At 43.3% G+C, this 24,986-nt stretch overlaps 1 protein-coding gene across 1 annotated transcript in view; it reads left to right on the plus strand.

Annotated features, from left to right (window-relative positions):
• LOC138246244 (uncharacterized) overlaps positions 1 to 24,986 on the plus strand; it is a 102,163-nt gene that overhangs the window by 25,625 nt on the left and 51,552 nt on the right. Inside the window, exons 4-6 of the mRNA XM_069200656.1 lie at positions 1,105 to 1,332; positions 3,233 to 3,442; positions 23,620 to 24,567. Of these exons, the coding sequence (XP_069056757.1) occupies positions 1,105 to 1,332; positions 3,233 to 3,442; positions 23,620 to 24,567 (1,386 nt within the window). The remainder of the gene's footprint in view (positions 1 to 1,104; positions 1,333 to 3,232; positions 3,443 to 23,619; positions 24,568 to 24,986) is intronic.

Below are 24,986 nucleotides of genomic sequence, written 5' to 3' on the forward strand. Positions count from 1 at the left end.
GATATACATATCTTTGTCTCAAGCCACTGAGTGGGAAAGTCTGGTAAACCTTTCTTTCTATGCACTTTCAATTACTTCGTGCCATATCCAGCCTGGTTAAAAACCTTTTGGAAAAAACGTTCAAATCAATATCTTGGTTTCACCAAGGGCTTTACACATATAATGATCCCCTCCTAGATCAAAACTGAGAGTATGGAATTCTCTTAGCTTGACTGCAGTAGAGAAATTGTAGTATTCCAAATGTGAACTTATGATTGCTGTGTTATGCTGTAAATAAATAAAAGCACATAATGAACCAATCACCAAGACCTGAAGGACTTTTTGTGTAGGCCAGAGCTTCCATAATGCTATGTATTGAAGAAAGTAGATACCTATGTCAGGAAGTCTGTGATCCACAGCGGAGTGTGCACTTAATACAGCTTCCAAGAATGCAGGAAGTCTGCTGGAGTAGGTCCGTATCAACTGATGGCCAAGTGGATTAAAGGATACTGTTTAAAGCTTGATTTCAATTCACACCCATGAACAGGATATACTCCTGTGCTTTTTCTTAGCTACGTTATTTGAAATATCTAAGGGTAATAATGATAATAACAGAATTGCACTTTTTAAAAATGATTGCTCTTGAGAAGATCTAAGGTCCTAATACTATCTAGCAAGACTTTTCACTATGTTAAAGTGCCAACCACAGTCCTCCTCTTGTATCCTACATGGTACTGGTTTAAATCTTAATGCCAACAAGATGGGCTTTATTTGATCCAGTGTTGCCTGAATGAGAATCACTGAGTCTGATAATAGTAACAGATATTTTATAGTGCGCACTTACCCAGGGAATAGATTGCTCTTTAAAATGAAGGCTGTTTTTTGTTCATATGTGCTATATGTCATGCAGTAGTACTGATGTACCTTTGAATTATGTAAAAGTAGTGCCTTCTGGACACTAGCTCATTATGCCATCACCTTTCTTCAAGTTACTCATCTTTTGCCACCTGAAGTGGTTTATCCAAAATACAGTCTGTACACAGTGTCGTACTAAAGGAGCAAGGGCTTGCATTGGGATTTAAAGCCTCACTCAGCCTCTCTCAAAACCTCATTCTTCTTTTGCAGGGCTCCAAGAGGCATCAGAGTTACTTACCAACTCTCTAAGTACCTTTCCAACTGGGCTAAAGCTTCGAAAGTTAAAGGAGGTTGTGAAGAACAAACATGGAACTGATCTGGAGGAGCTGAGCAGAAGTTTGGGTTGCGTAGATGTGCTTCATTTGCTGCAACATCTTCCAAACATCAGAATCCTTCATCCTTTAAAACCTGCCAACTGTGTTGTCCAACTTCAAGGAGGTATGTTATTGTACGCAATATATGAGGACAGAAGATAGTGCTTGGAGGAAACTAATTTGTCACCAGTAGTCCAGGCTGCATGCTGACTGCAAGAAGAGGGTGGAGGTACATTGATAATATACTGGTCTGTAAAACATAGTCAGGGGTCAGTGGGCTAGAGAGTCAACTAAATGAGTATAGAACACTATTTCGCCATGTGTCAGGTCAAAGAAGAAGGGAAAGGAGAGTAGGGCTAACTCAATCTGAGCAGTGGCAGTGGGGGTGGGGCTCACCACTCCTTCCCATGATTCACAGAGTGAGGAAGTATTTACTAAGCCTAAGGTGCGCATGAAAGCTGGTGGCCTGTGTGGAAGGACAGCAGTAGAATGGAATATGAGAAGTGTATAGCACTATAAGAATACTTTCAAGCACTAGCAACCCTTCTGTCATACAAACAGGCAGAAGGAACAACTATGAAATCCTGCATTTCAAATGATCCTGAAGGCATAGCTCAATGCTAATTTATCCATTTTGCAAAACCTAGCTAATGTTATCAAGAACTGTCTTTGTCCGAGCATGCTGAAAACCTGTGGTAGTGTTCACTAGCGTCAGACTTAACTTTTACTGGAAAGTCCAAGCCTGACTCATTTAGTCAGGTAATCAGAGGTTGCAGTCGACTTGTGATCTTACATTAAAAAGGCCTCAGAGTCCTGGAGTGTGGATCCCTGCTAACAACTGTCCTGTTTAAGGAGCTGCAGGCAGAGAGCGGGAAACGTCCATTATTTTATGTTTGTTTCCTGGGACAAATCAGCTGTGCAAAATATCTTATGTTTCTCATAGACGAGCGGGGCCTATGTTCTTGTAGACTCTGGTAATATGTCTTGTTTGCTGATGATGTAATAGACCTGCCTATATTGGCCTAGGCTGGCCTTCTTGGCATGTGAATCTGAGCATACTTTCTGGGTTCTTTGGAATTCCAGAGGCCGGGAGAAAGTCAGCTACAAGTTTCCTGGGAGAAAGGAGCTAAAGAAGGCCATCTTTTAATTCCTTTCCTCAGATTCCTGCACCTTAAAATCCAAACATTGTACTGCTGGCTTTGGTCTTCCCAGCTCACTGATTTTTTGTGTAAAACCCAAAGTTTCAGGCCCAGGTCTGGTATTTTAGCAATCTAGTCCAGCTTGTCCTATGCAAGTCAGCATTGAGTGCAGTGAAGTTTGAACTGGAAAGAGGTGATCTCCACCTGTATGGTCTTTATTTTAGAATGTGGTTTTGCTGTACTGCCTTGTACCTCAGTAATAGAGGATTTGATAGAGGAGAGTTCCATGGTAACGGATTCCAGAATGACGTCTATCTCTGTCATTGTGGAGCTAGCATGGATTTGCCCATATTTCTTTGGATTCCAACACACTGCTTAAGGAGAGAGGAGTTGTTTTGGGGTGAACATGGGGTAAGGCAATCCAGAAGGAAATGGTAAAGCCCTTCACAGTGTCCAGTCATTGGCAGTATGTCAGAAGATCTTCCCTGAATAGAGGAGACCTTCTTTTGTATTTTGACTGATGGCATTGTGACAAATAGTCTGTCTGTTAAAGGCTTTTGATTATGTACGCAGCAGAGGCTCACCAGCAGGAGACCTGCTGCAAAATGCAGGTGTGCTGGGGTGAGAGATCTGCCAATTTAAATGGCTGCTCCTGCTCTACCAAACTCTGCGTGAGGCCCAAAAAGACTAATCAGCTATATATATTCATGGGAACCTACTCACTGAAAGAGGATGGAATCTTTACAGAGTGTGATCAAGAGTGTGACCTGGGGAACAAAACAGCTTGTTCCCTCCTTATGCAATTATTTCAATTTGTCTAATGTCGTAGCATACATACTCTGACTGTGATCAACATATATATAAGATTTCTGTTCTGGTTTGTAGGTCTCTGGAAAACACCACTTTCCAGCTCTCAGTGCAGCTTTGCATCAGGGGTTCTGACGCCGTCATCAGATGCATTTTTAGCAGAGGAAAAGGACACTCTCTTGAAAGAAGATTGTATTGACCAGGCTACATTAGATGATCTGCAGCAGCTAAACATCCAGTGTATGGAGAATGAGGAAGCCAGCCATTACGTTGTCCCTCAACACAAAGGTATGAAGGTTTTCTGTGTATGCACATGTCCTCTGGTACATTTTCTTCAATATATGTTTATTTCTTAACAAGTGTAACAACATGATACGAGGAAAAAGGAACATCACTGGTAAGCTATTACCACCATTATATTATTTAGACTCAACATATGCACTGTTTTTCTGTCTTAATGATAATCCGGTGACAAAATATTGAGATGTTAAAGAGAAGTTATGCATATCCTTATCTTAAGCCACTCAGTGGGCAAGACTGGTAAATCTTTTTTTTCTATGAATTGTTAACTGCCTTGTGCTATACTCAGCATGGTTGAAAACCTTTTGGCAAAACTATTTGACTCAATTTCTTTGTTTCAAAGGCTTTACATGTGTAACTACCCCATCCTATATCAAAACAGAGAGAATGGATTTTTGTTAGTGGCATAACCCTGTTGAGAGGTCCACTGGGCACGTCGGGACTACTGGGACCAACGAGGTGGTTGATGCCTTTTACCCCCAAAGTTGCAGGGTCCACCCTCCTATGGATCCTGCAGAACTGGGTCAAGCACCCCTTTTCAGCTCTTGACTCTCATTTGAGTAGCATAGCTTGAGCAGTTAAGGCCCCTTCAAGGGAAACTCAAATACAGAAAAGTGAAAATGACTTAGAAATCAACATGTAAGCAATGCATCAATAATTCAATGCCAGTCAAATACTTGTCTTTGTGTAAAAAGAAGTATTTTAATTCTAACTCTAAACATTCAAAGGTAAATTTCATTAAAAAAGTAATAATACAATCCTGTTGAGGTCGGGGCTTTAGTTGTTGTCAGGCCACTCCTTGTCCTCCCACCTCTAGTGCAACAGGTTTGCTGTTATTCCCCCTTCAATGATGGTCGCGTCAAGGAAATGTAAACTAATAGGCCATATTCAAGAGCTCTCCCCTCGGACTCTGCTAGTCAGTTTAGTCATTAGAATCTAGGAGTTAGCAGCACCAATGGTGGTATGTCTGGAATCCAAAGCCCTTATTTTCTGCTTACCCGCACCAGCAGAAGAGAACCCAGTGGCTGTGCAGTGTGGTCCTGTTCTAGATTGGCTGTGTTGGGCCACATTCGCTCACTAGTGGCAGTACCTGGCAGGGGCTAGCTTTATTCCTTGAGCCACGCTACCTGGGGGGTGGAGTGCTTCCTTCTACAGGGCTCTGTTGCTGAAGTCCACACAATGCAGTTGGATCCCAACGGGTCACAGCTCCCAACCACAATTCTCATTCACTCTATGGTGGTCCCTCCTGCCATATGAAGTCTCCAAGTCACTTCAGGACACGACAACAGCCCAATCGGTGCGGGGAGCGGGTATGTCATACCGCACTCTCTAAGTTCAGTTCATGGAGGCCCGCTCTGGCACACAGGCTACAGCGCAATCACTGCAGGGAGCAGGTGTCTCACACAGCACTCTTTTTCAGTTCATGGCGGCCCCCTCCTGGCATATGGGGTCACCGTTGCAGTCTGGTACATGTGCTACAGCCCGATCAGTGCAGCGTCTGATACCTCACACCTCGTGCAGGGAGTCCTCACGCAAGGGCCTCCTTCTGGACCTTGCTCTCTACAATGCTCTCCTCTTCCTAACGGGCACACCAGTCTTGTGGAGCAGGCAGGCCCTGATGCTCAAGGCTCTATGGTAGCTGATCTTGGCTTCCCTGGGTAATGTCCCCTCACCTAGCAGAGAGGCCAGCAGGCTGTCCCCCTAGTCCTGGTCACAGGCAGAAGTCTTGCAGAGCTTCCCCTCCTCACAGAGCTCTGATGGCTGCATGGTAGATTACAAAGTGTTGGGCTCTGAGACTCCCCTACTTACAGTCCTTTTCCAGACACAAGATGTGAATTAGTGTCTGGACCTATGATGTTTTATGCTGGGGTTCTGCTTCTTTGAAATGGACATCTCTTCCCTGTATTCTTCCTTCTTTAGAATGTTTGTCACAGCAGGCAGGACTCCGAAATTGATAAACCCACCACAAGATTCATGGAAGTGACCAGAGTTCACATCTGGATGTCAGCCAAAGTGATATGTGCATCAAAAGGTTAATGCTGGGCCTTCAGCCCTATTCTTTATGATTCCCTTATCATCCCCATCTTCCTCTTCTTAAGATGTGTCCAGACTCCTTCCTTGTGATCTGTCACTAAATCAAAGAGCTGTTTGAAATGCACAGGGAGAGCCTGATCCAGCGCCTGTCCCACCCACCTTACAGCAATGCAGCAATACACAAATCTGTATGGGGGATTCCTATACTCCTCATGGTTTCACCAGGCAGGCCTGGGCTTCCCAAAATTTAACCCATGGCCCTCCATGTTATATACTATTGCGGGCACGTCTGTACTAAGTGTACATTCACAGCACACTCCACTGCCTACTACTGTTATCCTCATGTATTACGTTACCACCAGCATTCCCACATGGAGCACACACACTCAGTCTGCGCACACTGTTCAGTACTTCAATCACTCTGTACTGCACCAGTGTGTCATTTGAGAAGCACATTATACCAGCACACACACATTTATCATGTGCGCACTGTACCACATTACACCCTTTGTGTTGTGTATTTCTTGCAAACGCACATGCACTCAGCACATTTTCATCACGCATGCACTTCCACATCAACTAAATGTGGGTAAGGGATGAGTTAAACACACAGCAGCAGAATTTTAAAAAAAGTTGGTGAGCCTGTGTAAAAGGGCTGTTCACTACTACGGATCACTACACAGTATTCTGCCACCACCACGCTTGTGCTGGTTAACTCCTTGTGAAGGCAGTAGCCTTCCAATACTATAAGGCTAGTGCTTTGGACACCCTTCCTGGTCCAGAAAGACTGCAACCTGTGAGACAGGCCTATATTATGGCCCACGTTCATGATCCGTGTTTGCTTATGAAAAAAATCAGCATTAGGGAGCCAAACAACAATACATTGGGCATTCAGGGCAGGGGTACACGCCTCTCACCATGCAGAGGACATTACATCCCAACACTTGTTTGACTGCAGTAGAGGAAATTGCATTATTCCAGTTGTGAATTCATGATTGCTGTGTCATGCTGTAAATAAATAAAAGAAAATAGTGAACCAATCACCAAGATATAAAGGGATTTCTGTGTGGCCCAGGGGCTCCATAATGTGTATTCTATATATTGAAGAAAGTAGATACCTATATAGGGAACTCTATTATCTGCAGTGGAGTGTGCACTTAATATAACTTCCAAGAATTCAGGAAGTCTACTGGAGTAGGTCTATTCAGCCGATGACCAAGTGAATGAAAATGTAATGTTTAAAGATTGATTTCAACTCACATCCATGGACTGGATACACTCATGTTCTTTTTCGTTGCCACATTACTTGAAATATCTAAGAATATTATTAATCATAATAGATTAGTTCATTGCACTTTCAAAACATTTTTGCCCTTGAGCAGCAATAATGTTCTAATGCTAGCTAGTAAGATAGTTCACTGTGTTAATGTACCCACCACAGTCCTCCACTTGTATCCTACATGAAACAGATTTAAATTTCGGCCAGGTTTTATTTGATCCAATGTTGTCTGAATAAGAATCACTGAGTTTGATAATAGTAACATATATTTTATAGTACTTACTTACTCAGGGAATTAATTTCTCTTTGAAATAAAGGCTATTATTTGCTAATATGTGCTGTTTATTATTCAGTAGAACAGATGTCCTACAGATCTGGTGCTTCTTTTCTTCACCTTTAAACTATGTAAAAATAAATCAGCCTTATTGTCTTCAGGTCACTAGCTCATTATGCCACCACCATCCCTCAAGTTACTAATCCTGTGCCACCTGAAGTGATTTATCTACAGTGCATCAGACTCCTCGATCCTTCATATCCTACCAACTGTGTGGTCCAACTTCAAGGAAGTATGTTATTGCACACAATATGTGAGGAGAGAGGCTAGTACTGGGAAGAAACTAATTTGTCATACAACTTCAGTCTGCATGTTGGCTGTGAAAAGAGGGTGGAGGCATATTGATAATATACTGGTGTATAAAACAAAGTCAGGGGCTCAATGGGCTAGTGAAACGCTCAAATGAATATAGGACACTATTTCACCATATGGCGGGTCACAGAAGAAGGGACAGGGGAACAGTGCTAACTCAATTTAAGCGGTGGCTTGGGGCATTAATGACACCTTCCTATGGTTAATAGAGTGAGGAAGCATTTACTGAGCCTAAGGTGTACATGAAAGCTCATGGCCTATGCAGAAGGACATCAAAAGAATGGAACATGAGTAGTGTATAATACTGTAAGGATACTTTCAAGCAACTTCTGTTATACAAACAGGCATGAGGAGCAACTATAGTATCTCATATTTCAAATGATCCTCGAGGCCTAGCTCAATGCTAATGTATCCATTTCGGAAGACATAGTTAATGTGTCCAAGCAGTGCATTTGTGAAAAAGTGCTGAAAACCTGAGTATAGTGCTGGGAGGAAACTAATTTGTCATTAGATAGTCCTGCATGCATGTTGGCTGTGAGAAGAGGGTGGAGGCATATTGCTAATATACTGGTGTGTAAAAGCTAGTCAGGGGTCAATGGGCTAGTGAATCAAACAAATTAATATAGGACACTATTTCACAAAATAGTGGGTGACAGAAGAAGGGAAAGCAGTGTAGTGCTAACTCAATTTAAGCAGTGGCATCGGGGGTATACCACACCTTCCCATGGTTCACAAAGTGAGGAAGCATTTACTAAGCCTAAGGTACAAATGAAAGATTCTGGCCTATGTGTAAGGACAAATGAAGAATGGAACATGAGAACTGTGCAAGCCTGTAAGGAGCAACTATAGAATGCCTTTTTTTAAATAATCGTTAGAACATATCTCAGTGCTACTTTATCCATTTAACAAGACTTAGTTAGTGTGACCAAGAAGCTTCTTTGTCAAAAAACGCTGAAAGTCCGTGGAAGTGTTGATTAGATTAAGACTAAGGGCCTGATTTAGATCTTGGCAGTAACGGTCCCACCATCAACCTTTTGACTGGAAACCCGTCCGCCTCTCATATTTAGATGTTGGCGGTCCCGTAGGCGAAAGTCCGCATTCGAACCGCTGTATCTGCCAAGAAATACCACCTGTGTCAACGGTGGGAAAGGGAAAAGGAGATGCCGGTGGGAACCCAGACACCCTTTCATGCAGATTTGGATGTGCCTTACCGCCAATAAAAAAGTGGCGATCTGGCCGTCATGTCTGAGTTGGAGGATTGGTGGGGAGGGGTCAAAAACTCACCTTTTTTCCCCATTCCAGTCGGTCTTCGACTGGACACAAATGTACAACACCTGCCATCACTGCTGCGTCCACCCATGGAGAAAACACGACCCCCGTCACCGGACTCGAAGGTTGGGATGCCGCATTGCCAAGGTACATTGGGTGGGCACTGCACAGGAGGTTGGAACCAGTGAAGGCATATTCATCACAGTAATTTTTTTAAATCACTGTGACGTACAAATGTCAGGGACACGAGTGGGTCAGACATGGATGGGGACACTCTGGTACACAACACCTTTTGCACACATATACAACTGTCATTATGGGGCCATTATTCACTGGTAAATGAATGCTGGAACCACAATGATTGTACATTTACACCTGTCAACTGTGTCCATGTGTGCACATTACGAGAGGACCTGTACATGTCATGTCGTGCTGCGAGTTGTGTGTGAGTCAGTACGTGCATGTGTGTATGTGATGTAACTGGCTGGGTGAGGTAGAGGGAGCTGGAGTGGGTGATGTGGTTGTAGCTATATGTGTCACTTGCATATGTGATCGATGTTCTGTATGTTGTGTTGCCATGTGCTACATTCAGGTGAGTGTTGTTGTTGTCGGGCAGACATTGTTGTGATGTGTGTAGTTGGGTATGTGTGTGAGTGTGTTTGTGTAGCCGAGTGTGTAGTTGTGTTGATTGTTGTGGTTGTGTCATGTGTGGGTGTAGTATCAATGATGTGTGACTGTTGTGTCATGGATGTATGTGAATGTGAGTTTTCGGCATGTACAAGTTGTATTGTGTCAGAATGGCAATGGGATATTGTGTGAATGTGGTGTGTTGTGTAGCGCGGGGTACACATATGGCTAAGGTAGAGTGTGTGTGTCACTTACCTCTCTTCCCTGCCATTGTACAAATTCCATTGGGTCCTGCTGCCGTCTCCCTGTGTCAGCAATCCGCCACCAGTCAATCCACTTGCAGAGCTGTAACATCGAAATACCGCAGGCGTAAGACCATCAACTTGATGGTCCTCTTGGGTCTTCGGCTGATGTGGATTTGTGATGTAAATCAGACCCTTAGCTTTCAGACGAACATCCAAGCCTGACTTATTTAGTCAAATAATCAGAGATTGCAGTCTACTTACGATCCTACAGTAAGAAAGCCTCAGAGTCCTTGAGTGTCAATTCCTGTTTCTAGAAGTCATAAGGGCCCAATTGTTTTGTCCTGTTTTAGTAGCATCAAGTCCTGATGAGCACATAATATCTGCGTGTCCAATTCACAAATTCCAGGATGTAGAACTGAGAAATGTACTCCCATTATATTTGACTTGTGGTTTTGTGGGAGATTTCCAACTTATGTGGGTTTTACAAATAATTCTAAGAGTGCTCCTGCATATCTATGGCATTCTTTGATTTGAAGTACTCCAATTTAAACAATAATAATTATGCAAAGGTTTTTGTGAGAAAAACCTGAATTAGTATGTAGTGCTGAAATGTGTATTTGCATACCCATTTTTATCCAGAAAGGAAATAGTTTTCAAATATGGAGAAAGACTTTACCTTATGCAATTATTAAATATGTGGAACTTCCATTCCTTTCTTTCTGCTACAAAGGCAGTTACTTCCAAGAATACTCCAATTTGAAATATTTACCATGCAGTCTTGCTGCTAAGTATACAATTCTGCATGAGTAATAGTATTGGTAAATATATTAAATTTAATTCTCCATGTGAAAAATATTTTGCCTATGTAGCTCATTGTCCCATACCTTAGTTAAATATTAGCGCCAGCTTTCACTTCCCTCTCCCATTGCATAAGTCGGAAAGCAGGTTATTCATTTGAAAATAATGCCCCCCTCACACGTTAATGACCACACCTTCGTTAGGCTAATACACAGTTCTTAGAGAATCTCTGCTCAACCCCTGGTTGCTGTGGTAATTTCCCAAAGTAATCTGCATTAAGATGAAGTAGTATCAACAATGTTAAAGGCGATGCCACATCCCAATAAAATTGTCAAACACATTTTTTTTTTAAAAGAGAAAATATTTATGAGCAAAAAGTCACCAAAACAATCAAAGTTGGATAAAGGAAACCTGTGATGAGAATGTTTGAAGTTGTGAGGCAAAAGGTAAAATGGAAAGCACAAATCTAGAGTATCAGTTAATGGTTGACCCGGGTCTAGGCACTATTTCAGGCCAGTTACTATAGGGTGGCGAAGGACAGCTACTCTATACCAGTCGTGGTGGTCAAAGTTTGTACCCTGAAGCTTAGTTTACTTTTTGTAGCTCAAAGTCTTCTAGATAAGCACAGTCCATGCCTGAAGCCAACTAGGGTCCTACAAAGTCAGATACATTTTTGTCAAGCTCCCGCTGTAGCCATTGGTTTTGGCATAATAGCTGAGTGGGACAAAGCTGGAATTTGTAGCTACCAAGGTCACTTCATTGCTAAATTAGATTTCCCATTTCACCCGGGTCCATACATGTTACTATTTTACTTTCAGACTTAGGCCCTCATGGGCAACGTACCGCCAACAGGATGGCGGTACAGATCGCCATATTTTGACCGGGACCAGCGGTTTTCCGCCATGGATGTCCTGGCGGTTTTCCACCATGGATGTCCTGGCGGTTTTCCGCCATGGATGTCCTGGCGGTTTTCCGCCATGGATGTCCTGGCGGTTTGAATCCCCCAGGGCAGCGCTGTTTGCAGCGCTGCCTTAGGGATTTTGACTCCCCTTCCCGCCAGCCTGTCCATGAAGTTAGAGACTGCCATGGAAAGGCTGGCGGGAAGGGGAGTCACGGGGCCCCTGGGGGCCCCTGCACTTAGCATGGACAGTGCTGGGGCCCCCAGGCACAGCCCCTTCGTGATTTTCACTATCTGCCTGGCAGACAGTGAAAAGCGCGACGGGTGCTGCTGCACCCGCCGAACCGCCACATTGCCGCCAGCTCCATTAGGAACCGGCTGCAATTTTACGGCCGACATCCCTGCTGGGCCGGCGGCCGGAAACTCTGTTTCTGCCCGTCGGCTCAGCAGGGATGTCCCAATGCGGCCGGCGGGTTTCCGGACGCATGGTCGGCCGACTGGTGGTACAACCTTGGCGGTCGGCCTTGTCCGACTGCCAAGGTTGTAATGAGGGCCTTAGCCTCTTTTCGTTTCACAGAATACACCAGTGTTATAAGGCTTGAAAGCTGTAGGTGCGCAGGAATTCACAAGGCTGGATACATTTAATTTAAAGTCCTGTTGCACCTAATCCCGGTGCTCAGGGCAAGAGGTATTAAGAGTTCAACCACTTGACCGGTAAAGCTGTTCCAGTCCCTCGGTGCAAGCAGGTGTTCTCAGATATTCATCTTCTAAGGTCAGCCACTGTTTTCTTCCTTACCTGCCGCAAGCTGAGCTCTCAGAAAATGACTATCAAAGTAAATAAAAAGTTTAGTTCTTACATTTGAGAGCAGTGCAAGTACACGTTAGTGTCACCCTCATGCACGTCCATGGATGGCCCTGCACGCAGGTGCACGACAGGCGCTCCTCTCCGGTTCCAGTCGTTTAACCGGCTGAGGCAAGCAGTCAGAGCTCCTGATATGCATGAAAATGGTACCAATCACCAGATACCTTGGCTGGACAGATAGCTGTCTCATGGCCTGTGCATCTCGGATTTATAGCAGGACAGCTCTCAGCGATAGGTTTGTTGATGAGCGTGCACAGTCATGCATATTAATGCGAAAACCTTCAAATACTTGTGACAAAAGGCGCTGAGGAGAGGGTAAAGTAAATGTGCCGAAGCAGGCAGTCCATTTGGGGGACAGTGATTTCAAACTGGGGTGTGCAGCAGGATTCCTGACAGAACTAGGCAACAAGAAATGTTTGTAAATAACTAAGACAAGGCGCGAACACAGCACTTTCTGCACTGAAAGCATCTCTGAGGACTGGTCTACTTGACAGAGCACACGAGAACTGTTTAAAAACATGCACGAAAATCACATCAGTTTTTGCACATATACAGAGAATTTATTAGGAATGAAAATTATTTGAAGGTGAGCACTTTTAAACCCCTTCCTGCCCAGAATGCTAACTGCAACTAGCGAACAGGAACGTACACACATTGTCATGTAAATGCCTCTGAAAAAGGGGTTTTATACTTTCCAAAACCCCAAGTAGTGTTTTGCTTGTTACTGTTGTCTCATAGTTTCTTTTAATAGCATTATGGTAGGAAGGTGTCTCATGTTTGAGAAACAGACAACTGTTCTAGTCTCATTTAACATTTCTTTGTTTTACATCAGGCTATGAAGACATAAAAATTGACCTTTCACCCAGAAAGCATGTTTCCCTCTCTTCCTGATTCAAACACTGATGGAAGCAGGGTTAACACTCATTTAAGGCGACAATGAGCCACTGTTGTATGGTGCCAACACAAGAGTGCTCAAGAGTGCAAGTTAACATTTAGGTGCAGCGCTTTTGTGTGCGGAGGCAGAACACGAAAACGGCAAATTGCTATTTTGCCTGGGGCTTGTAAATCATTGCACTGATGCTGCTGTGTTTCTTTCTAGCCGAGTGTCCTTAGCTATCCATCATAAACGAATATAGTATTATTTCCCAAAGGCATATATCAGATAACACACCTCCACATTGAGCACTGAAGCAGCTAAATCGATATTTGCACTTATAAATCTACATCTTAGCCAAAGGAGCCCCAACATTTGCTCCAATTATCCAAGCGGATAGTTATATTGTCCAATTTTCACTCGAAGTGAAGTTTGGTAAGTGTGTATCATCACATAGTCACTTTGTTAAGCTGTAGATGTATCGCGATGTGTAGTTTCAGGGCCATTGTTATACTGCACCACTTTAATTGGTGAAGCGTGATTCAATTTATATTCTTTATGTACTAAACATGCTTTCTGATGCTCTTTCTGCAGTTATTTTACCTTCCTAAATGTGAAGGATGTGGGCACAAAATAATCTAATTATTAATAATTACAAACACTTGTGTGGTTGCCTGTATAATAACTAAGGTGGCTCTCTAGCTGCAACAGACATAGTCAAGCATGCATCATGACCTTCCACAAAGGGATATGAATTGGGAATACCTACACCACGAGAATGAGAAAACCAAGGACAAAGCAACACAATGCATTTGTGACTAATTGGGAGAAAACCTAATTTTTCTAGCAAAGCCACTCTGTGGGTCACTTCCTACCACTGCCTCATAAGTCAAATATTTACTGGTAGTTTAGGCCAAGGATGTTGCACCTTGGACATTAAGGATACTGTACAAATCATTGAAGAGCAATCATTTAGCAGGTGCAGAATATTAGTTTTTTACCCTCCTTTCTCTTAAGTCTGGATTTTTTTATCTTGTTGCTGTGACCAGACGGACAGAAATGGAGTTGGGTTAACCAGAGAGAGGAGTGTACCTCTGACAACTTAGAAGATCTGCAGAATGCAAAACTGTCTGATGAATCTTTTAAGAAGACGTCTGGAGGTACAGAGACTTCTTAGGAAAGCCATGCCATTCCTGAAGTCCACAGGCCCTAGAGAAAAGACAAGGGGTGTCACTTATACCCTATATGCCAACACCAAGGTGCTTGTGAAGTTGAGTACCTTGGCAACACATTAAAAGTTTTCCAAAGCTTGACTGTTAAAAGTCTACCAAAAGCACACCTACCAGGAGAGGAGGTGAACTTTAGCAAAAGTGCAATGCTACACGGGCCACAAAGTCATGATGGCATACATGACAGAAGTTGTTTCTGGAAGACAAAACAGTGGGCCTTACACAAAGGGAGCTTTCTCCCAGCACATGAGGGGTTATTGCAGATTTGTCTTGCACAGTATCACAAATGTCACTTTCATATCAAGGTGTAATACATTTCTGTTGTGAACATGCCATCAAGGATCAACTGGATTAGAAGAAGAATAGCAAGAAGGTATGAATGGACATCTAACATTACCTACACAATGAGAATCATGGACTGGCGGCAGCTCTTATAGGAATGGAAAGGGGTTGGATGATAATGGCATTAGGAAACAAAAATAAAAAGAAAGTCTGTACACCCACACATGTGGCAAAAAAAATCACCCAGGTGCACAGGACAGTAAGGATTTGTGAAAAAACAAGGGGAAGATAGACAGAACTAGAGCACACATTCACCTAAGATGGAGATGGGAGAAGTCATCTCATTTTGATGGCTACTTATGCCTTTCCATTGGCTGCAAGTGAAGTAGTCATTTGTTAACTAGGGTAAGGTGATACTGCGGATCCAAGATGGGAGCAAAGGTACAAGGATAGGCAACCAAGGCAGGATAGTTGAAAATCAGGTCACCCACAACATAAGAAAAACTGCTCCAACTTTTGGTGACATGGGTGAGGCTTGGGAAGGGAGAGGTAAAGAGGAAGCAATGTAAGTTGAAGTTAAGCTTTTTCAGACAAACATCAGTCTGGCTTCGATGTTTAACCTTGGACAGAGCTACTATGATGGTGGTCTCAGATGAGATTTTACACCAGACCATTGCTATAGACCCCGCTATCACACTCTTTCTGCAGAGCAGGTGCCAAACTCTACTCCACATCTCCCTAAATTTCTGGGAGATGGAGCAACTGCTGCCTAATGTAAGGCTATGTCTCTTATCTGTGGGCAACCAATCCCTCTGGTTTGCCTCCTGGCCCCAAAGAGCTGAGCATTGTCCCAACCAGGTTACCATCGATGGGTTCTTCCTGATGCCAGCAGGCCTTCTCTATCAGTTCCCAGATCCAGACTGACTCTGGTCCCAAGCCCCATTCCGACTCTTCAACCCTCGCTGGAGTCAGTCCATCAGCGCAGCTACTGACATCACCGACGCAGCACATCATGGGCAGCACTAGTATCTTGTTCAGCTCCAAGACGGCACCTCAGTAACCCCGCTTGAAGACAAGGCTGGGCCACAACAGACTTCTGGTTTAGACATGATGCCCTTATCTTTTGCCGGGCCTTAATTTGAAATGGCCCTTTCTGGTGACAATGCTGATTACAGAGCTTTTGACCATGTTGATGATATTGCCCTATCTCTCCCTGAAAAGAACTGGTATAAGGAGTTGAGCGATGCCAGTGCGCTGGACACCTCCCAGACCCCAGGGCAGTCTCCTCACCTGGCTCAGCCACTGAGGAGAGTGCACTGTTTGTGATGATGTTGAGGTGGGCGGATGAAGATTTTGATCTCCAGCTTCCATGAGTGAAAGTTAAAACTAAAGTTTTAACTCAGGTGCTTCAGCTGGTGCACACCAGTGTTGAGCCCCTGCTCCCATTTAACAAAGCCCTCACAAATGTTCTACTGGGGGCCTAGTCTAAACACTATTCAGGGGTACCAGTCAACTGCCAGATTGCGTGTTGCAAACACCCTGCACCATGCAACCAGGTGTTCCTCACCCTGGAGCCCACTCCAGAGAGTCTGAGTTTAAGATTCGGCATCCAAGGTTAGCTCAAATACATTCTCTAGATCCCCCCGAACAGGAAGCCAAAGAGGATGGAGACGTTTGAGAAGAGGATCTCCTCCTCCACCAGTCTGGGCTTCCGGTCGGTGAATGCAGCATTAGTTTTGGTCCGCTATTCTCATGCCTTGTAAAATTCAGTGGTGCAGGTGCTGCCCTAGTTCCGCAGTCAGCTAGTGCAATCCTTACATAAGCCAAACTTGATGACCAAGACTCAACAAATTTCACCCCCAGGAGTGGGCTGGACTCCACAAACTTGCTAGGCAGAGCAGTAGACTCCTCGGTGGCTCTTAAGAACGGGTTTGGTTGCGGCCATCGGACTGTTCAGAGGATGTCCAAGCGAACCTCATGGACAAGCCCTTTGATGGCTCTCACCTGTTCTCATGATTCAGTTCTGGGATGCTTTAAGGATGGCAGAATCACAGCTCCATGTTTGGGCCTGTCCACCGCCAACCATACTCTTCCTTTCACTCCTTATGTGGCCACAGTAGTAGGGTTTAGTCTTATACACAATACCAGCCATATCAATAGGCCCAGCTGGCCTCCCAGCCTTTCTGTGGCTGTGGTCAGTTCCCACAAATCTTGTGAACACAAGGTCATCTTGCAGCCCAATCATCCACCCCACCAGCTGCTGCAGCCCCTAAACCTCTTAATTGTGCCCTCAGTGACACATTGCCATCCGGTAGAAGGTAGGATCAGCCACTTTTTACCAGAGTGATAGGCTGTCACCTTAGATGAATAGGTGTTACAGATTGTTTGGCAGGGATACACTTTTCCATTCCCAGAAATCCCACCTCCCATACCCCCATTCATACAAAGGCGATCAGAGGACCACCCGTCCTTGTTAAGTCAGGAGGTGCAGTCTCTTTTAGCCATTGAGAGGGTGCTGAGGACAGATGTAAGTAATGGTTGCTAATTCTGCTACTTTCTGATGTTAATAAAGGACACACCATTCTTGGCCTTCACCCTCTCAGCACCATCCAGAGGAAGGACAGATTCATGATGCTCACCCTTGAACAGGTTCTCTCAGCCCTAGACCCTGGAGACTTGACGGTAGCATTAGACCTGCCAAACACTTAATTTCCAATCCTCCCTCTTGGAGACCCACAGACATTAACTGTGTTTCACGGTGGGCCACAGGCGTTTCCAGTTGACTGTGCTCCCCTTTGGCCCCACAAGTGCCCCTTAGGTGTTCATGAAAGTGATGGTGGCGGTTGCTACTCATCTTCTGAGGTCAGGGGTCCCAGCCTCCACAATAGGCTGCTATTGACAGGCTCACCACAAGCAGTTGTCACAAACGTTCAGATTACAGCAAACCTTCTACATTCATTAGGGTTCACTGTGATCATGCCTAAGCCCCACCGACTCCTTCTCAAATGTTCCATTTCATTGTAGCCATTCTTGATATGGTGCGGTTCCCCACCTACCACCTGGTGCTGAGAATCCAGGATAATCTATTGGGTTCAACACTGGGGGATTTCTCTAATCTGATCCAGATTTTGGAGGAGATTGCAAAACATCTGCAGTGGTGGTTGCTGAATCATGATTTGGCCTCTTCAGGAGGATATCCTGTCGCCGAAGCAGGGCAAAGTCATGCATCTGAACCTGCGCATGTTGCACCTTTATGCATGGATATTGAGCGGAGCGGTTTCGATCTCCCTTCTCATATTGTTGAGATCAGCCTGGCAGCCAGGAGTCCCTCAGTGAAATATATATATGCTTGCCATTGGGACAAGTTTATGGCTTGGGGTTCAGTCAAGCATGTTGACCCATTTAATGCTAAACTGTCTGAGGTGTTACTGTTTTTGTTGTCATTGGCCCAGCAAGGTCTGGGCACTGTCAAGAGATACTGGTCGTCTTTCTAGTCTTTTCTGCATTTACCAGATTAACCCTTCCTGTTTAAATCACCTGTTGTGACTTGTGTCTTGAAAGGTCTGCAGCACGTTTTCTCCTTCCCCTTTCATTATGCCCCAGTGGGCTTTGAATTTGGTCTTAACTGATGCGTTCTCCCTTTGAATCCATGAACACCTGTCCTCTTCTTGTTTAGCCATTACATCAGAACAGAGTGTGAGCGAGGTTCAAGTTCTTATGTTCACCTGCCATATAACAACTTCTATCCGACTTGTGCCTCCTATCTTCCAAAGGTAGTGCCCCCCTTTCATGTCAATCAGTTCAATACCATCCTGATGGTCTTTGCTTCCCTCACACCTTTAAAAAGGTGGAAAGGCTCCATCACTTGGATTCAAAGAGAGCTCTTAAATTTATATTGATAGTATCAAAGAACACTGGCTGGACAATCAGCTTTCATTGGATTCAGTGTAGCAAAGAAGTGCAAGGTGGTATGGAAAAGGACCATCTCCCGATGGATTGTACTCTGCAATAAATTCTGCTATCCAGTTGCACTCACGCCAACACCTGCAGCTAACAATTGCCAGGACTCTCTATATATCGGGGAGGCATCTGAGAAAACATGGTGCTAGGGGGCCCATGCGGGTATGAGGGGACTTCTGGCCTCCAACCCTGTACCTTCTCCTGATAGCTATGTATGTAAACTCCACGCTGTGGCATCGTATCTGCTGGAAATGTTTGTCCACTCCATTTGTATTTGCACCATGATTGTTGTATATTAAAACTGAATATAAACATGTTTAAAAAATCTGCTATCCATTTCAGGAAAAGCAGCTTCCAAAAGACTTGAGGGCACACTCTACAGAGCCAAGGCTACTACTGCTCCACTGGCATCTGAGGGACTGCCCTGGAAAAATGCTAGGCAGCTATGTGGGTGTCCTTCATACTTTTATGAAACATTCTTGTCTCGACAGTCAAGTCCGTCGAGATAGGCATTTTGCCCTCTTGATCCTGCTGGGCTTTTCGGTTTGTATCAGTGTATACTCCTTCCTTCGGGTGGGTTATTGCTTTGGTGTCTATTCTAAGGTAAGAAATCCGAATTTAAAAGTATTTTCCAGAATAAAAAGTTATCTACCTTTGGCAACACCTTTTCTGGAAGATATTCTAACCATAGAATCTTTACCAACCCTCCCTTTCTTCCCACTCTGCCAGCTGGACACTTTTGTCTAGAAGGGTAATATCAGCATAGCGCTGAATTCTCAGAATTAATGTGTGAATTACTGTGTTTGAATTTGAATCTGTTGCTCACCTGCTGTTTTTTAAAACAGAAAGTTGAAAAGATTTTAAACTGCCAATTTTGCGCTGCTTGACGCATTACAGCCGAGGGGCCCAATTTAAATAGAGCTTGGTGGGAACCAATCACTGGCAAGGTTTGCTCAATTGGTGTTGAGCTACAAGCTCCATGACTTATAAATGCCTATTTCAATGCAGATTCGCAGAAGAACAAACTAGGGTAATACTGGCATAGCTCTGAGTTCTCTGAATTACTGTGTAAATGACTATGTTTGAATTTGTTGCTCACCTACTGTTTTTTTTAAACTGAAAGTCGAGAAGATTTTAAATTGCCAATTTTGCACTGCTTCATGCATTGCCGCTGATGGGGCCCAAATAGAATTGAACTTGTGGGGAACCAATCACTTTCAAGCTTTGCTCAATTGGTGTAGAGCTACGAGCTCCATGACATATAAATGCCTATTCTAACGCAGACATGCCTAAGCCAAGCCCATCTGCACGTGTCCGAACTGGGCCACGGGCCAGTACCTCTGCACCACCTTATTGTTATTCTCCGCAGGTTATCAAATATCTCCATTCAACTAACTATGAGTTAGATTCTAATGTCCTATTGACTCTACACAAAGTGGGCATTCTTAAGCTGGTCAACTCCTCCATAATTCGTGCAGGCACAGATATTTTCCTTCACCTAACATGCAATCCTGTTTTACAAATAGTACTCAAAGCACTAACTCTGATGAAATAATAAGGGCCAGATGTAGCAAAGGGTTTTACCCATTCTGTGTCTATGGGAAAATTTGTTGGTACATATGGCCCAAACTTACTACTTAAGCACATGCTTCATGGTAAAACACCAAACTGAGATTTTCCACCTCTTAGACACTGAATCCCCAGATATTTTTCTGCTGACCAAAACATGCTCACAGAGAAATCATCTCCAGACATACTTGCCGCACTGAGAGACAACTATTATATACTCCAAACCAACTGCCTCCCTTGGAAAGCCAGTGGTGTTGTAGCTGCAATGATCAAAGTTCACCTTAAGTTTTCCAAAATTACTTTGATAAAAATTCCTGTACGAGATAATCTCACAATCACACTGGAATATCACCTCTCCCCTCTTAGCTGCTTTTTGACCTATCGACCCCCAGACTATATGCAGCAATTTCCGCGGTTGTTTTATGAATCTATTTCTCCTTTCTTCGTCGATCATGCCAAAATCCTACTGCTAGGAGACTTTAAGTACTGGGCAGATAATGATAAAGGAGGAAATCTCTCCTCTGACTTCTCTGATTACTTTAGAAACCTAAGTCTTGAGCAACATGTGTGTGTCACCAAACACACAAAAGGCCATACACTAGGTCAAGTCTGGTCTATTCATTTGACACTATCCAACTTTATAGTATCTCCATGTGCCTGGTCAGACCACCATCTCATTAAATTTGTACTAACAGGACTTTCTCTTCAAAACCCCCCACCCCACATCAAAACTCTAGGAGCTGGTCTCAGGTTCAGATTTAAATTCCTTTTGTGACTCACTTGCATCAACTGTACCGTTTTTGGGATTGTCAAACAGGGTAAGGCAATATCCAACTCGCTCATTAAAGCCAGCAGTACCCATTCACCTCTATATAAAATAAAACAGACCAGACATCACAGAGCCTCTAAATGTTTTTCTGATGACCTAAAGCTTGCTAAGCCAGATCTATGCCACCACAGGCACAAATGGCAGAAGAACTACACCACAGAGGCTAAGGCACTTTTCTTACAACATCTCATACAATGCAGATGTCTCATTCAGCAAGCCAAATCAGCCTTTTTGTAACAAATAAAATATTCTTGTCTACTAATAAATCAAAGGAGATATTTGGCATAATTTCAGAACTCTCTAACCCAGACAGTCATCCTACCCGTTTCCCCTTCTCCATCCTTATGCAATGCAATTAGTGCCTACTTTGTGGACAAAATCAAGACTATAAAAATGAGCATCCCCACCAGCTCCTTATCAACTATGAACACCCCAGAGGATATGCACCCTGTCACCCTATGCTCATTTCCTGAAATCAGTAAGGATGGGTTTATGGACCTACTGATGAAAGTAAAATCAGGCTCTCCCAATGATGTTTGTCCTCCAAAAATATTTAAATCTGTCCTCTCCATAATTCTGGAACCTGTCTTACCCTTCGAAGCCACTCCCTTAACTCTGGGAAAGTTCCTAGTACATACAAGCAAGCAATTGTAGTTCCCCTTCAGAAAAAAAACAAGGAGAAGACCCTCTCTTCATGAAATACTACCATCCAATATCTCTCCTGCCTTAAGTAGCTAAAGTATTAGAGGCACACATACCACACAACCTCTGCATCTTTTTGGAGCAGTCTGAATTTTTGGATCCATGTCAGGCTGGCTTCCGTCTGTTCCATTCCACAGAAGCAGTTGTGCTCTCCGTGTTGGACTATTTGCGTGTGGAAAGGGATAGAGGTGGCATCCAGACTCGTGCTCCTTGATCTTTAGGTGGCCTTCGACATCTTAATGGACTGTGCAGAGGCTGCTGGACTGTCTATCATCTCCTTCTTGGAAGACTACGCCCAGTTGGTTCCTTTAACCCCATTAACTTCCTCCTACACTCACCTGGCCTGTGGAGTACCTCAGGGATCATCCCAATCCCCCATTTATTTAAAATCTACTTCCGCCCCTTGTCCATACGCTTAAAAAAATTAATTGCATTGTTTACAACCTTGCATACGACATTCAATTGCTCTTCAGGCTTGTAATACCCCTGAATTTAAGGCACACTTTCAGTCCACTATGCTGTATATCCGTGAATGGATGAACAGCAATCCCTTGAAATGAAATGTGTAACAAAAGAGCTCATCATTACCAAAAACAAGCTTGAATACTGGACCAACTCACTTTTGCCCTCTGAGCTGGGAATTCCTGCTGGCCTTTCCATGAAGCCTCAGATTGGCTCAGTAATCTCCTCACCTTTTCTAATGCTCCATAAAATCAAGAAATTCACTAAATATCTCACCTTGGAGGCCCTTATCTAATTTGTTATCGCCCTTGTCCTTTCTAGGATTGACTATGCCAACTCTTTATATGTTCCCTTACCTAAATGCCTGACTTAAAGGCTCCAAATTGTTCAGAACCATTCACCCCATCTAATCTGTAACCACCCGAAGCGATGCCGTATCACCCCTCTGATGAAAAATCTTCTTTGGTTGCCAGTGGAACAAATAACGATGTTCAAAGCCAGGTGTATTATTTTCAAATCACTTCACAACAAAAGGCCTTCCTTTATCAGTTCCTGGCTACATAAGTATACTCCCAAGCATCCATTACGATCGGCCCATATGATCTACATGTTAATACCCAAGATTAAGAGGAGGAGGCTGGAGGGCACCGGATTTTCGGTTATTGCACCCATCCTATGAAAGTCCTTCCCTTCTGAAATAAGATCAGCTTCCTGTTGCTTAGATTTCAGGAAAGCAATAACATATTAGTTATTCAGACAAGTCTACACCCTTTCGTATTCCGTTTTGCTCCCCTCCAGTGCCATGAGACTGACTGGTGAACATGCTCTTTATAGTTTCTTCTAACATAACATATCATAACATAATATAACAAGAGCCTTCTTAAATATTGCACAACGGTGACAATCATTCTGATATGCTTTTGCGTCTGTGTCAATAAACATATACACAGATTTAATTGGTAGCCATAGGGAAGGCTTGTGGAGCACAAAGGGATAATCTTGGGGAGTTGCCCTCATAAGTATTCCTGCCACACAAAACAGTGTAAGCCTATATTAACACAGTATTTTGTTAAAGAAGAAACTAAATACAGTAGAGCATTCAGGGGTGATTTACATAACATGCAATTTTAGAACTGTCTTAATGGTAACTTAAGGGGATCATTGTCAAAATAGGCCTGCATCATAATTTGCTGTGACTGTGAAGTGTGGCTTTAATAAACTCAGTGTAAGAAACTGGTATATTGGACTTAAAAACATTTCAATATTATGTTTTTGGTTTCAAATGCGTGAAATCCTCATTACTAGACTTGTCCTACTATCAACTCACTTAACTGACTGTACTAAAAAATCAGAAGGTTCACATATCATAATTCTTTCATGATCTCAAAACCTAACACTTATTATGGCATACTTCTTCTCAGAACTGGATAGCCTATTTTAATGGTGATTTTCATTCCTTAACACTCCATCTTTGGTCCACATCTCTTATTCTCTAGCCAAATAGTTTAACTTTTTCCTTCTATCACTTTTAGCAACTTTACGTTTTTTTTTTTTTGCTAATGAAAATACTAAGTGAGATTTCCTTTCTTCCTTCCATTAGATTCCAAACCTTCTGATGGGTGCAAGAAATCAAACTACGAGAAAAGGGGGACTGCTCCACCCAGAAGTCAGTCAGCATCCAAAACATCTAAAAACACGGCCCTTACGTCAAGACCCTTGCCCTGCAACTCATCAGCAACTCCTGGCTCAATTCATCCTCAAAACAGCATTCATATTCAGAACACGCCAAGACAATCCTTCAGGAAGCCTTCTCCTTTAACTAATCAAACGAAAAGTAAAGCCAAAAGTAAACCAGCCAGAAGAAACGCAACCCCTACAAAACCTCAAGCCACGAAAGAAAGTTTGGTCAAATACCCATTTAAAATTCAAAAGCCCCCTTTGAAGCAAACAGCTGCAGATCAGTTAAGCAAACCACTTGTTGTTACACACCATAACCATCAACATCAAGAGAAATCCTACACCCCACAAGTATCTAGACTGCGAACAGCAGCACTCTCATATTCAAGTGTGGTCTCACAAAACATAGCAGAGGCTCCTGCCAATGAGTCTCCATTAAATAATCCTCCTGCACCTTATCCCACCAGCATCCACTATATAGATGCCAGCAAAACCGAACATTCTGCACCCAACTTTTCCCCACCTATTTCTGACTTTCCCCACCTTTCAGAGAAAACCAAAAATGGATCTTACTGTTCCAGGGCAATGGAATCTGAACACTTGTTGGCATCACAGAAGAATGGTGAGGAGTTGAAGAACAACATTTCCTGTGTGCTTGAGGCTCATCCAAAAGGAATGTCACTTTTTCAGTTTCAGCACACTTACAGGACCATGTTCCATCGTATGCTTCCCTTAAACGGCTACACGACTGTTAAGCAGATGCTGGAAGAGATGAAGGAGGTGGTCAGAATGGAAGACCTTGGGGTTCAGTGCTGGCTGTTTCCAGTCTCTTCACATGCAGTTTCTAGCCAAAGGATGGATCTAGAGTTTGGTATGTTTCTCTGCAACAAAAATGATAACCTCTGCTTAAAATATCACACAGATTGCATACTGTTTAACTGGCGTCTTGCATTATTATCCGTTAATTTTATTGAAAGGAAAAGCTAAATGGAACAACATTTTTTGTAACGTTCCATAGAAAGAAATGCTGTTAATTGTTAATACAACATGCAGCCTTTATTAAGGGATATCACCACAGACTTAAAGGTGTTGTGTTGTCTTACTTAAAAAGAAAAAGTGTATTTGACACCCTACACCATCACTATCAAAACATGACTTCTAATTTTTGTCCTGTGAAAGACTGGTTAATAACTGGTAAAGTTACTGGCAACACACTGATGTGGTGAATGCCGTGGGGTGCCAGTGACCATTTGATATGATATGTATTTAATATTTTTAATATAAAAAATA

The sequence above is a fragment of the Pleurodeles waltl genome, chromosome 7, assembly GCF_031143425.1.
Source record: "Pleurodeles waltl isolate 20211129_DDA chromosome 7, aPleWal1.hap1.20221129, whole genome shotgun sequence".
NCBI classification, from domain to species: Eukaryota; Metazoa; Chordata; class Amphibia; order Caudata; family Salamandridae; genus Pleurodeles; species Pleurodeles waltl.